This window comes from Dendropsophus ebraccatus, chromosome 12 (genome assembly GCF_027789765.1).
Source record: "Dendropsophus ebraccatus isolate aDenEbr1 chromosome 12, aDenEbr1.pat, whole genome shotgun sequence".
NCBI lineage: Eukaryota > Metazoa > Chordata > Amphibia > Anura > Hylidae > Dendropsophus > Dendropsophus ebraccatus.
Window position 1 is genome coordinate 42,455,659 of NC_091465.1, and position 14,698 is coordinate 42,470,356.

Sequence of the window (14,698 nt, forward strand, 5' to 3'; positions counted from 1 at the left end):
TTGTCCCGCTTTACATCAACATTATCTGTAGGGAGGCCCCCAAGCACATTAGATTCTTGACCAGTCCCTCTAAAATTAGTGGGCTCAGCCAACACAAGTCATGTGTATGGGACCCTTTACTGCAAGGTAATACAGTCTATCTGCAGTCCTGTGCAACATCTCTGGATATAAGGAGGAGTAGTACAAAACTATGTACCTGTGATAATCCCCTAGAGCCCTAATAGATGGCACAACGTATGCTGCAAATCAACTTTCATTTGCTTGTGCTTTTCTATTGCACAGTCTAGTGGTTAAAGAGAACCAGTCAGCCGGATTGCGCTGATATGGTTTCCAGCAGCACATTACAGATCTAGTGTGCAGCTCACAGAGGGTACCAGCCCGGCTGCAGCAGTAGCTTTACCTCGGGGGAAAGATTTCTTATTATGCCACGCAAGGCCGGGAGAGGGTCGGCGACTAGTCGTCTTGGCAGGGAGCTGCCCGTTACTATTCACTGCTCTCTGCCTGTCAATCATCCCCACACTGTGCGCTGAACACAGGCAGCTCCCTGCCCAGATGACTAGTTGCTGCCTTTCTCCCGGCCTCGCTAGGCCTAATAAAACATCTTTTTCCCATTTGTAAAGCTGCTGCTGCTGCTGCAGCCGTGGCCGGTATGCTCCACGAGCTGCACACTAGATCTATACTGAGCTGCTGGGAACCATACTAGCACAAACATGCTGATTGATTCCCTTTAAAAGGATCATTTCTGATCGTGACCTTCTATTAGGGAATATGCAAAAGAAGGGTCTGTGGAGCCTCAGTTACCACGGGAATAGCCAGATATCTCTCCAGGGGAGGGAAGCCTATTGCCAAGGGGGTGCGTCCCAGTGGGGAGATCACCAAACCACCCTGATACGTAGCCCCTTAAGTCCCACTCGGTTGCGAGTATTGGAACATAAATAGGGAAATACCAGGATGGCCCCTTTTACGTCAAAGTCTAACTCTGTGGTGAGTATTGCTACATGACAAGGCTTTACCAAGGCAGGCATCCATTCACAGACGATCGTTTCGGGGTAGTTGCCCCTCGTCAGTGTGGAGTATAATTCTGGCTAACAGGGGCAATCCCCCCACTGGGAGGCACCCCCTTGGCAATAGGCTTCCCTCCCCTGGAGGGTGTATCTGGCTATTCCTGTGTTTTGAGACTCGTAACTGAGACTCCACAGACCCCTCTTGCATATGTAAATTTATAGGGGGCAATGCATCAGTGGAGACTCTTCAGTGAGTACTCAACTTGATTTTTTTGTCGCTGGTCTCCCTGAGCTCAGCGATTGCTGTGTTTTATTGTTCTTTTATTACGGAATCCCTATTCATTCAGTGCTCCAATATAATTTTTTTTCTCATTGCTGTTCAACGATTCTATTTTACAGGAATACTGCCCGCTGTTAAATGTCGTCTTTTTGTCAGATTTGTCTATTCCTCTGTAATCCATGTCCTTATCTGCCAGTCCTGTTTAAAGAAGGATTATCCTGTTCAGGGGGATCACCCAGATTCTCTCGATTTATATTAAAGATATTATGGAAGATCTTGTCCTCCCTGTTTATCTAACACTTCATTTCTCATTTTTAAGGTCAGGAGCAGTTCAAGCGCCGCTACCTGTTTGCTATCCAGCGGCCTATAAACTCATTATTCGGTATTACTAAAGGATAACAGAAAGCTTCCATACCTAATAAAACTTTTATCTCAATCTCTAAAAAAAAAAATAAAAAAAATCAGCAGCAGTCTGAGCGTGTGGCTTCGAGTGAGTCAGTGGCAGATGTTGAGAGATTTCTAAGCATCACAGGGGTTCAGAATATATTTGTTTCAATGAGTGCAGCGCATACAATAGTGGATCAGTGCTAAATAATATTATGAGAATGCCTCCAGGACTTACGCTGACATATTGTTTTCTTTTAGTAGTAGCGTTATAGGTAAAGGTAATAATTTACTTTTGTGGGCCGGAAGTGACTGCTGCTTATTTGAGATTGTCCAATCCTTATGTGCAGCACTCAAATTAAGATATGTCGGGGTTGTCTGTGAAACCTGGTGCAAAGGAAGAGGGCATGTGTGCACAATGTGCTAAGTGCCAGGGGGTGGTGACAAGCAGTTTTGCCTTGCCTGTGACATTTAGATGCAGGGTGTTGGTATAGATGAAAGAAAGCCAGGCTATGGTTTTGCTGCGGATCAATTTTTGCTGTGTGTTTATTTGGCTTTTTAAGGATATTTCTTCCTTTAGGAACTGATAATGTATTAAAAGGGGTTGTCTGGATAAATATTTTTAGACTTAAAAGTGCTCAGAGGTGAGGGGGGGGGAATAAAAATTCTCATACTCATTGGGCATTATCTATGTGTCAGAACAGAGTACAGGAAACACTAGGCAGCAGGAAACTGCACTGGGGGATTGGAGGAAGGTGAGTACTATTTTTTCCCTCCCCAATCACCTGCAACGCAACCCGACTGTGTGAGTGAGGAAGGGAAGCAGTCAGATTGCTTTGTAATTTTGCCATAAGAGGCACTAAAAGTGTCTGACAGCAATTTTATTTCCCTCTAACATATTAGTTCATCCAACCCACATCAGATGTTTATGATAATAGATGGAGGTTGGGGAAAGTGGATGATCAGTCACATGTCTATGGTCAAGTGTAGCTGGAATACTGTGACATTACCATGTGTGAAAAACTCTTGCCACACGTCTCAGGGCTATAAAATTAGACATTTAATTAATATTGTAATTTTATATTAATTAAAAAATCTAGTTTAAATTTTTAAATTGTTCCAAACTGATGGGGGGGGGGGGTCTGTAGCACATATAATATACTTTATGATTAGTTATAAAGACTTGATGACTTGCTACACAGTACAGTGGGCACAGGTCATATGATGAAGGAGCAAAAGCTGGTGTATATCTGGTAACAGACCAGAATAATGGAGGTATCCATAGTGCTTCTCTCTCCCCTCCAGATTCTATTTCAGTAATAATCCGGTTTGCTTTATGCGAGGAGACCTGTACAGATAGCAGCTCCATGGCTTTAGAGCAGGCATCTGCTATCTACATCAATGTTTCCCTTAATTATATGAACGTGATTGGGGTTACCTTCTTCTAATTTTCACTTTATGTCTTTAACATTATCTGTAACTTTTACATTTTTTGCAGACAAGTCCCTTGAGAATTTTGTGCCTCGTCCACGGCTGGAGTCTTTGAGCTCCGTAGAAGAGGATGATTATGATACACTGACAGACATCGAGTCCGATAAGAATGTTATTAGGACAAAGGTAAATTTAAAGCGAAATGTGATCTAGAAGACTTGAAAGCTTGTTGTGTAATGTTGGGGCATTAAAGCCTTCTTTAAGGTGCACATACACTTTCAATAGCTGTTGGTAAATTGTTTGTTTGTTCGATGGACAGCTGTCTTTCCTGTTCCCCACATGTATGTGGACGTTTATGTGTTCTGAATGGCGAGTGGAGGAGTAAGGCCCGATTCACACATTCATGGTGTTGTCTGCATGCTCGGACCCACAGCTACCTACAGTACTACAGATCCGCAGCTGGCTGCATTAGCATGGCTGTAGTCATCAGATCCAATTGTGGGCCGTATATTGGCTTGTCCGTTTTTTGTTTGTTTGTTTGTTTGTTTGTTTGTTTTTTCTGGCACGGATCCAGAACCCAACACAGACCCATAAGGGGGGGTGTCCAAAAATGCAGACAAATTGCGCGTATATGTGAAAGGGGCCAGACAGCTCTGGAAGAACTTAAACATGTCTGACACATGTCTTCCTGACATCATCTGACTGAGGGCCCCCTTACTTATTAGGCAGTCGATCAGCCCTGCCAAAATCAGGAGATCCAGCAGCAGACTTATGAGTAATGTGGGGACATTTATCTGAGCCTTTTACCAGCATAAAGACTTTATAAACTTGTTGATCTCTGGTAAAGACCTCAATACATGATGTGTGTGCGCTTTAAAAACGAATGTTCATATAGCAAATCTGTGGATTTTGTAGATACATAGATTCTTTTACTATTGTATGATACTAGCAGAATAAGGGAATAATAAGCAAGTGACACAATTTATTTTTTTTAAATTAAAGCGACTCTGTTCCCACTCGGACCGTCGGATAGCTGCTTTTAATCCAAGATCTGTTCTGGGGTCCGTTCAGCTTTGTTATTGTTCTTTAAAAAACAACTTTTAAACTTTGCAGCCCTGTGTTAAATTGGTGTGGCCTAGAGTGTCTGTGCCCTAGGCCTGCAACTTCCTTTCCTTCTCCTCGCCCTCTTCACCATTAGAAAGGCGCCAAGCAGGATTTCTCCTGATTATCACTTATCACATATGCAGTGTTCAGACAAGTGATGAATAGGAGCAGTCCTGCCTGGGTTGTTCCTAATTATGAAGAGGGCGGGGAGAAGGGAGAGGTGGTGCAATGCTAGGGCACATGTACTCTTGGCCATGTCAATTTGACACAGGGCTGCAAGTATAAAAGTTTTTTTTTAGGACAATAACTGCAGCACCTGCCAAATGGACCCCAGGACAGATCTTGGATTAAAAGCAGTTTGAGCGGTTTGGAAGGGGAAGATTGTGGGTACAGAGTCGCTATAAGGTTTACCAAATTTTAGAAGTGATAAGCTTTAATGGTGGTAGTAGTAGTAATATCAGATCCTCTCCAAATTCAGCCTCTCGTAATTTTGTTGTGTATTGCTACCTAAAGTATTCATGGGTTTTTTTTCCAGAAATTTTTATGTGTTGCTGACTTGGCAAGGAAAGACAAGCGCGTGATGAGAAAAAAGTACCAAATCTATTTCTGGTGAGGAGAAGCTGTAACACTTATTGTACACATACACACATTACATAAGTTTATTATCAAACAGATCTGAATAAAAACATCTACACACTGTCACCATTGTTTTCTTACTGCAGTAGTGCAATGAAGCCAAGTTGTAGAGGCTTAATTGTAAAGATCATAAGAACTCTGATAATTGTGAGCCAAGCACTTGTGTATCCAACATACTGTATAACCAGGATAGACTTCCTGCCCTCTGGAAATACATATTTCTATTAAATAACAGTAAGCAAAAGTCTTAAAACCTGCAATATAGAGTCAGTATAAAAAGTATACTGGAAAGTTTTCATTATACAAAGAGGAAACTTTTTATCTGTAACACACACATTGTTAAGCTTTTTTCCTGTTTTCTTTTACTGCTTCACATAAATGTGAACTGGGCCTAAGATGTTCTATCCCAATCAAAGTATCGGTTTAGTTTTCATCATGGTTGATCTTAGATTTTCTATTGCCTCCTAGTAAAATGCGCATACACTCAGTCCAGGTGTAAAGTGCCCCTCCTCTTGGACCAGCACTACAGAAGACCAATAACTATGTTATAGGGCATCATATAAGGACTTCTTATAAATTGAAAAAAGGGTCTTCCTTACTACTATGCTCATACCATGTCCTATTGCTTGTATCCCCTGTGCAGGAACATCTCCACCATAGCTGTGTTCTACGCCTTGCCAGTCGTGCAGCTTGTGATAACTTACCAAACGGTGAGAGAATAGAGAAGTCTGAACATTATATAGTCTCATTCCCACATCCAGACCTAACACATTTTCTCTCTCGTCTGTCTCTAGGTGGTGAATGTAACAGGGAACCAGGATATTTGCTATTACAACTTCCTATGTGCTCATCCACTTGGATATTTGAGGTGTGTAAATAGCAATGGCCTGGTGGTCGGGAGATGGTTGAGGAGTCATAGCTGTATATTAATAGAAACTTTATAATACGTGAATATGTGCATAATTATGAATCTGTGGGTAAAATGTTCTTTGCCGTATATACAGATTTGCTCGCAACGCATGAAAAATTACTGTTAACTATATCCAGTGGTAGTATATGTATATTTTAGATTTTTATGTTGTTTGTTTGTTTTAGTGCTTTTAACAACATTCTCAGTAACCTGGGCTACATTATGTTGGGGTTGCTTTTCCTCATCCTTGTGCTACAGCGAGAACTCAGTCACAACCGCAGCCGCATGTACACTAAGGGGCAGATAGAGGTAAGGATGACACACTAAACGTACAGGAATATGCACCTTTATAAGCATATGTAATGTCCCTAATATAGTGACAACTGCTGTACCTGGCACCTACCAAATGTAAAGAGAGATGGGGATATGTCCGCTTATTTTGTTGATTGTCATGTTACCTATGTAAGTGAAGGGTTCCCTGGTCCACCTCCCTTACTAAGGCAATGGAATATGTTTGTACTAGTTGGGTTAGTAAGCCTTCCTTAGGTAGCATTATAGTTGGTAAGGTTAAACCATGATTTGAATAGCTATGTAACAATCAACTATGAAAGAGACGATAAATAAAGCTGAAACAAGTCTCGTAGTGGTTAGGTTTTTTCTAGATGGTAGGTAGTATCTAGGGGCTGAGAGGCAATGCTCTTTAAATGTATTAAAGTGAAAGATATGTAAAATAGAAGTGAGTATTGAAAGAATATCCTTGGGGATACACCCCCCACCTGAAATTTTATATTAATGGAACCAAAGGTTCAGAGTTGTTACCTTTTTTTTTTTTTTTTTTTTTTTTTTTTTTTTTTTTTGAGTAACCAACAGGTAGCTGTGTATAACCTGTGGGAATATCTTTAAATGTAACCTCCTTGTCCCGTATGATTTTTTTTAAACTTTAAATTTGTATATAAAAAAAAATATATATGTAAATAAAGATGAATTAAAAAAAAAAAGCTATAGTAAGAAAGTTTGATAGATTGTTTAAGGGATTTTAAAGGGAAAGGCTAGCAATAGTAGATTAGGGCCCTATTAGCTGTTAGAGCTCTATTAGGGTGCATTTACACAGAAAGATTATCTGACAGATTATCTGCCAAAGATTTGAAGCCAAAGCCAGAAACAGACTATAAAGAGAGATCAGATCATAAAGGAAAGATCCCTTCTCTTTTCAAATCTGTTCCTGGCTTTGGCTTCAAATCTTTGTCAGATAGTCTGTCAGATAATCTTTCTGTGTAAATGGACCTTTACACAGAGGGATAATCAGCCAAGTCAGGCCGATTATCAGACCGTGTAATAGAGAGAATGATCAGCCGCTGATCGTTTCTTTTGGTCCAGACCTTAAATCGTTAAAGCGTAACTGTCATGTTTTTTTTTATTGCAGAAATCAGTAGTATAAGCGATTTTAAGAAACTCTGTAATAGGTTTCATCAGCCAAAAAAGCCTCCTTCTGTACTCAAGAAGTAATCTCCCAGCCTCCCCCCCTGACTTCTTATCTGTGCATTATCAGGCAAACACGTCTTCATTACAGAGAAGCCAGTGAAGACGGGTTCTGCTCTCTCCATTGTAAGCCTATGAAGGGGGGAGGGGCCGAGGGAGATGAGGGAGCAGGAAGAGGTGACATGAAGGTCAGCTGTTTGTAGACTGTCTGGGCACCTAAAACGCTAAATTCAGGTGTCAGAAAGGTCAGTGCTTATCTATGAACTTACTGAGAGAAGATTGCAAGGTGTTGTGCTTTGCAGAAATCCTCCGTGCTCAGTCACTCCTAACAGCCCCTCCCCTCTCCATAGCCACATAATGGAGAGAGAAATCCTGCTTCATCTGATGTGAGGGGGGAGGCTGGGAGATTGCTTTTTCACTACAGAAGGAAACTCTTTTAGTACATAAAACCTATTACAGAGTTTCTTAAAATCGCTTGTACTGTTGATATTTAATGTTTTCAGAAAAATGACCCTGAAATGACAGTTACGCTTTAAGTGTTGGACTCTCATTGCTAAGTGTAATAGCTTTGCGTAGCCGACGATTGTAATGTAAAATAAAGTATTTACTTTACTTAAATTATCACGTTCAACGGTGTCCTTGGGCCTTCCCCGGTCAGGCTGCTCAGCCAATCACTGTCCGAAACAGAACCGTGGCCAGTGATTGGCTGAGTGGCTGGTCAGTACAAAGACTAGAACAGAAGGCAGAGTTGTAGCAGATAGAGGGGAAGGCCTGAGGACACTGGGGACTATGGTAAGGTAAGTAAATATTACTTACTTTAAAATGTTATTTTACACTAAAAGCATCACTAACAATATCCGTGCAGCCCTTGCTGCCTAATAGTCGGCCCGTGTAATTGCTCAGTAAATGAGCACCGATCTAGCAGATCGTCGCTTGTTTACACTTTATGATCGAGCCATGTAATAGGACCCTTAGGGTATGTTAACACTGAGTAAATTAGGCGTCACTTCTTTGAGCTGAGAGCCACAGCAGCAGAGAAGTGCGTTCTCTCCCATAGACAGGCTATGACTAACTGAGGCAGGCACACTGAGACAGTAACTCTCCACCACGGAATTCTGCCTATTTTACTCAGTGTGAACATACCCTTTTGCTTTGCATTCTTTTTTTTGCCATGTCCACTGCTAGATATTGTACATTTCCATGTCACACATGCTTTCGCCATACATCTGAGACTCTATTTAAAATAGCCTATGGGCTATTATGTACACTCATGTACCTCCTCCAATGTTCTATATATTCACAGGAATGTGGGATCCCTAAGCACTTTGGTCTCTTCTATGCTATGGGCACTGCTCTGATGATGGAAGGTCTGCTCAGTGCATGTTACCACGTGTGTCCAAACTACACCAACTTCCAGTTTGGTAAGTATTCAGTCACTCCTGGAAATAAACCTTTCACTTGCAAAAATCTCTCTTAACACATCTGCTAATGTCCTCCTCTTTTTTTTCTTTTTAGATACTTCCTTCATGTATATGATTGCCGGACTGTGCATGCTGAAGTTGTATCAGAAGAGACACCCGGATATTAATGCTAGCGCTTACAGTGCCTATGCTTGCCTAGCCATTGTCATTTTTTTCTCTGTCCTTGGGGTAGTAAGTGAATTTTATGTTACTTAAAGTGAAGCTGCAGGCTGACTGTTGTACTGTTGTAAATTACTTCTTTTGTTGGTTTTTTGACTGTACTATCTTGCTGTAAATTACAGGGGTTATCTGGTTAGGTAAAATATATGTTGAATCATCCACCTCCTGGAGACTAAAAATTCATTCCATACACATCATTACCTTATCTGTCTCCTTCCCACAGTTTTGACCCTGCTGCTTTCTGCTGAAGACACAAAAGTCTGTGTCTGCTCTCAACCCCCTCCTCCCCCCTCGCTTCTGGGACAGCTCATGTAAACTGCTCCCTGGCCTGCTGTTTCTGCACATTTTCTTCTCTCTGTACAGCAGGAAGGGGTTATTCACAATAAAGTCACAAGTAACTTGACCTTAGATTACCCTCAAGAGTTCACACAGTGTATAAAAAGCTGGTCAGGGATATTGTTTACATGAGCCTCGCAGTAGGTAAGGTGGGTGGGTGGGGGGAGTCTAGAGTAGAGACTGACTGAACAGCTCAGAAAGAGATTTTTTGTATTTTTAGCAGAAAGCAGCAAGCTCAAAACTGGGAAGGAGACAGATAAGGTAATGACATGTATGAAAGGAATTGTTAGTCTCCAGGAGGGGGAATGATTCAACATATATTTTACCTAACCAGATAACTCCTTTAACTTGATGTTTATTAAAATGTAGAGGGCATTTCAAGGGCGATCATGATGCAGAGCTAGGCTGGGCCCTCAGTGCTTGGCTGCTCTTGGACTCCCCAGCAGGCTGGTCACCTTTGCCCTCCTCTTTGTATACTGCATGTGTTGTACAGAAAAAAGGACAGTAACAATCTGCCTGCTGTCATAGGACACCATAATGGTGAGATGGCTACATAATTACAGGTTTTTACAAGCCACAGACTGGCTGCAATGTTTAAGATGTCTGTATCTTCAGGCTCCTGGTTTTGCTGTGCAGTTGCCTGCTGTCACCATGTGGTGAGTGCAGTCTACTCTTAACAGTGAGTTGTGCTGGGCATGTGGCTCTCACCCACTCCTTTTTTCATTGACAGTCAGGAGCATGATCACTGCTCAGACTGTCTTGCCCGAAATTCCTCCTTTTCGTCTCAGCAAGATCATTGCCGAAGACAAAAAGATTTTAGAGATGGTCAGTGGATGGCGATATAAAAACATGTAACACACCTAGTGGCCAAACATATAGCAGTTGTTTTCTCAGATAAGACAGTGCCCATTTTAAATAAAATTGTTTACACCAGAACCACCATAGCACATATGTCTCTTTGGCCAATATAGTCAGCAAAAATGTGTGGCACCCTACCAAGCCATTTCCTCCAAGTAGTACTACTAACATTTTTTTTCCTTCTTCTTTAGGTGTTTGGGAAAGGAAACACGATTTTCTGGATTGTGTTCTCTGTGATTCATATAGTCTTTACATTAATCCTGAGCACTCAGCTTTATTATATGGGCCGCTGGAGATTTGGTAAATGTCAAGCTGGCTAAAGACGAGAAAAATCATTTTAGCAATCATCCCTCTTTTAATAATGTTCTGATCACTTCCCTTTCTTGTCTCACTTTACTTCTAGATTCTGGGATCTTCCGACGTATCCTGCAGGTTCTATACACAGACTGTGTGAGGCAGTGCAGCCCCCCGATGTATGTGGTGAGTAATTCCTTGTGTCCAGCTCCATTTGTTTATGTGGATCTTACATTTAGGTGCTTCATCATATCATTTCTTCTTTCTCTACATGTGTATAAATGTATTATATAGTCAGGGATCTGAGGGTAAGTGACTGTCTATGTGCATGTCTTGGGCAGCTGTCTTTTCTTTGCTGCTCCTTTCTACATGTCTGCCTACTATCGGCCAAAATGCCAGGGCTGAAGAGAAACTATAATTCTCCAAGAAAGTAAAGACTTCACTCAATTTTATATTGAGAGATATGGATCTTTGGCAAAGTGAATTGAAAAGTTATTATGGCATTGTGTAAAGCCAAGAAAATCAGAAGCGGAGTGCATTGGCAATTTGAGTGTGCCACTCGTTTTTTCTTTGGTGTCATTCTCTCTCTCTCCTCCCCCCCCTTTTTATACCTCTCTATGGTTCTCTCTTGTCCTCTTTCCATGTCTCTTTTTCCATCTCTGTCTTCCTTTTATGTCTCTCTCCATTCCTTGTATCTTTATCCGTCTCTTCCCTCCCATCTTTCCTCTCACTTTATCTCCTTCATCTCTCATTCTCTCCTCTACTTCTCTTCATCATTCTTCATGTCTCTTCTTTTCATCTCTCTGTCTCTCTTTCCATTTATTTTTCTCTTTTTTCCTCTCTTTCTCTCTTGATTTATCGTATTAACAATCCTAAAGTAAAAACCTATCCCTTGTATATTTTTTTTCCAGGACCGCATGGTGCTACTTGTGATGGGGAACATCATAAACTGGTCTTTGTAAGTATCTGTATTTTTCTGCAGGCATGTTTCCTGAAGAGAATGTTAGAAAATTGACAGAAACAAAAACATAGGCCCGGTATACACTTTGCATCTTGATGCAGTTTTTATTGGCTGAAACCAGGAGTGGAGTCTAATCCAAAGATCATTATAGTAGAAATTTCTATACTTCTATAGATAATGAAATGACATTCATGACATGACATTCATATTATCACAGCACCAAGTCAGGTGATGTCAGCCAGTAACACAGGTCTTCTCTCTTTCTTCAGGGCAGCATATGGCCTTATTGTACGACCTAATGATTTTGCCTCTTACCTTCTTGCCATTGGACTCTGCAACTTGCTGCTTTACTTTGCTTTCTACATCATCATGAAGGTGAGAAGGAAAGTATTTTTGAGATAGTTTGGGAATTGTTTTCTGGTATAGTATCCATAATTACAGTGTCTGCTTCCCATCTGTACTACTAGCTTCGCAGTGGAGAAAGGATCCTTCCTCTGCCCTTGCTTTGCATCGCCTGCACATCAGTGGTCTGGGGATTTGCTCTGTTCTTCTTCTTCCAAGGACTCAGTACCTGGCAGGTAAGACTAGATAATTGCTTATGCAGAATCTCCTGATTTACAACTTTTTCATAACAAGCTAAACATGCTGAAGGGGGACATTTTTGCAGCTCAGTCTTACATTGCTACATATTGAGATCTACATGCCTGTCCTGCTTGCTTTTATCTATTCATGGTTTCCTCCTGCACCATAGAAAGGTGTCATGAGGCATACTGTAATGCAGAGTAACGTATACTCACTTCCTTGTTCCTCTCCCTCTGCCGTTACACGCGCAAACAGTGAATGGTGGTGGTGAGGGGGGGGGGGGGGGGTTTAATGTTGCAGGAAACTGTGGGTAGGGCTGCCCGGATGATCCTTAGATAGTCTTGGGTCCACCCTTTGAAGACATCAGTGGTTTGCTGCCGTAGCTCCTATCGCTCAGAGTGACAGGCGGCAGACCATGTCCATAATTTTCAGTGTTAATGGCCACATCTCCACCTTGAAATATATGGAATATTATAATACTTAACATTTTTGTATTCATGACATTTGCCCATTAACCAAGTTGCCATTAAATTTTATATTTTTATTTTATGCACTTTTTTTTTTTTTACAGTTCCCAACACAGGTAGCAAAGATTTAACATACGTTCTGGTGTACCATATCACTGATGTGGGACCATATCACTGCTGTCCAGCCGCCATCACTTACTTCAATCCAGTTCCCACATGCGGTGTCCCCTATAACTCATGAGCACAGTATACCAAGCTGATAAAAGCCGTAAATAACTGAAACGTCCCAAAGCACTGATATGGTACACCAAAACATATGTTAAATCCTTTCTACCTGTGTTGGAAACTGTAAAAAAAAAAATTAGCTTCATAAAATATAAACATAAAAAATTATTGCAACCTGATAACCCCTCCACCCCCTCCGTTGAGTGCGCAGACATAGCATCAACTATATTTACCCACTAACATCTGTTTTATATTCAGAAAACACCGGCTGAATCTCGAGAACACAACAGAGATTGTATCCTACTTGGATTCTTCGATGACCATGATATTTGGCATTTCCTCTCCTCCATCGCAATGTTTGGTTCGTTTCTTGTAAGTGCTCTTATATATTGTATGTCTTTGTATAGTGCTGATCTATAACCTATGGAGAAGGCTTGCAGAATGGTTTATTTGATCGTTCCCCTTAAACGTGTGACATGTGTTTTTCTTTCCTAGGTCCTGCTGGTTTTGGATGATGATCTGGATGATGTACAGAGAGACAAGATTTATGTGTTCTGAGTTATGCTGCAATGGATTATACTTGTTATTAGTGAAGGATAGTAGGTCTGAGCTGTCACCTCAGTGCTCTCACAGGGTAATGGAGAGGAAAAACCAACCTGGAGAAAAGCTATCCGTCCAGTTACACATACATGAAGATGGCTTCTGAGGACACCTGTAGCTCGGATAACCTGAGGTGCTACAGATTTCCGCTAGGACACAGAGGCGGCCTTTTTGGTCTGACATTGTACTTTTCACATTGGCCACACGGTGTCAGTGCTGTGTTTTTTGTTGTCAAAACTGAGCTTATTGTGGGCCTAGCCTTTCAGCCATTATATGGCTTTATGCTGCAGAGCTGAAATCACGTAGATGAACTTTCATGGTTTTCTAACTGCTGGTAATCTACGAACAATGGGAGAAATTATACACTTATACAACAGTGACACTGGATGGCAAGGACACACAGATCAAGGAAGTATGGAGCAGTTCTTCTTATTGCCAATTTTTATGTAAGGGGTTGGTGTCTTTATCATTACATTTACTTGCTGAGAACGAGTTCAACTCCAAGGATGTACTAGAACTAATAAACCTAATGTAATGTTTGATTCCTAGTTGCAGGATCTCATACTTTACAATGTTGAGTCCAAAAAATTAAATATAATGGAGATTCTCAAGCTCTGACATGTAAGTTTACAATCATGTTATGTCCCTGTGATATATTTCTGCCCAGCCACTTGGGCACTTAGAGGATGACCTGAATTAGAATAAGGATCCAGCCATAGCACTGCTTTTGTCTATGGACAGGCTAGTATTGCAGCTCACTTCTCTTCAATGAAAGTGAGCTGCAACACCAAACTCAGCCTATTGGCAAAAGTGTTCCTGCTTCTAGAAACAAAATGCAAACGTTACATCTAATCCCAGAATGTCCTCTTTAAATATTCCTTACCTATCAAAGTACTCAAATGAACCGATACCTAGAAATAATAAAATTGTGTTACATCCTTCCTGCTGTCTTAAGGGTGTCTTATAGTTTTGCTAACACTTGATGTTTCCTCAGGAAACCTTCAGATCCTGCAGTATTCTGCATTTACTAGCACAAACATCCTTGCTCTTAAGTTACATGTCGTGTTACGCATTTATTACTGAAAATTCTTGATAATCTACGGTTGAGACCAATGACCATTATATAAATAACTATACTATTTGTAAAAGTTTCCTTTGCCTGGAAGATTCCTACAAAGGGTTAATGGGAACCTGTTATTACTTTCATTTTATTAATCAAGTCAGGTCGGGCAGGCAGAAACCACCAGGAATGGTGTCGTCAAGCAGATTGTGCATTAAATTGTGCAGTGATCTGGCTGGTATATTATACAGTGTGTATGTATGTATGTGATTGTGTGTCTGTGTGTGTGTGTGTATATATATATATATATATATATATATATATATATATATATATATATATATATATATATATATATATATATATATGTGTGTGTGTGTGTGTCTGTGTGTGTGTATATATATATATATATATATATATATATATATATATATATATATATATATA

At 40.7% G+C, this 14,698-nt stretch overlaps 1 protein-coding gene across 6 annotated transcripts in view; it reads left to right on the forward strand.

Annotated features, from left to right (window-relative positions):
* Positions 1-14,132, forward strand: part of SIDT2 (SID1 transmembrane family member 2) — a 53,299-nt gene extending 39,167 nt beyond the window's left edge. For 4 of the 6 annotated variants that reach the window (XM_069948749.1, XM_069948750.1, XM_069948751.1 and 1 more), the window contains 15 exons: positions 1,604-1,666; positions 3,167-3,285; positions 4,739-4,812; positions 5,483-5,549; positions 5,634-5,707; positions 5,935-6,058; positions 8,532-8,649; positions 8,744-8,880; positions 10,254-10,362; positions 10,466-10,542; positions 11,268-11,314; positions 11,587-11,692; positions 11,785-11,895; positions 12,850-12,963; positions 13,087-14,132. In XM_069948749.1, coding sequence (XP_069804850.1) covers positions 1,604-1,666; positions 3,167-3,285; positions 4,739-4,812; positions 5,483-5,549; positions 5,634-5,707; positions 5,935-6,058; positions 8,532-8,649; positions 8,744-8,880; positions 10,254-10,362; positions 10,466-10,542; positions 11,268-11,314; positions 11,587-11,692; positions 11,785-11,895; positions 12,850-12,963; positions 13,087-13,149 — 1,403 coding nt within the window. In that variant the 3' untranslated portion in view covers positions 13,150-14,132. The remainder of the gene's footprint in view (positions 1-1,603; positions 1,667-3,166; positions 3,286-4,738; positions 4,813-5,482; positions 5,550-5,633; positions 5,708-5,934; positions 6,059-8,531; positions 8,650-8,743; positions 8,881-10,253; positions 10,363-10,465; positions 10,543-11,267; positions 11,315-11,586; positions 11,693-11,784; positions 11,896-12,849; positions 12,964-13,086) is intronic. The other 2 variants (XM_069948754.1, XM_069948755.1) reach the window with 1 other exon arrangement.
* Positions 14,133-14,698: the final 566 nt, after the last annotated feature.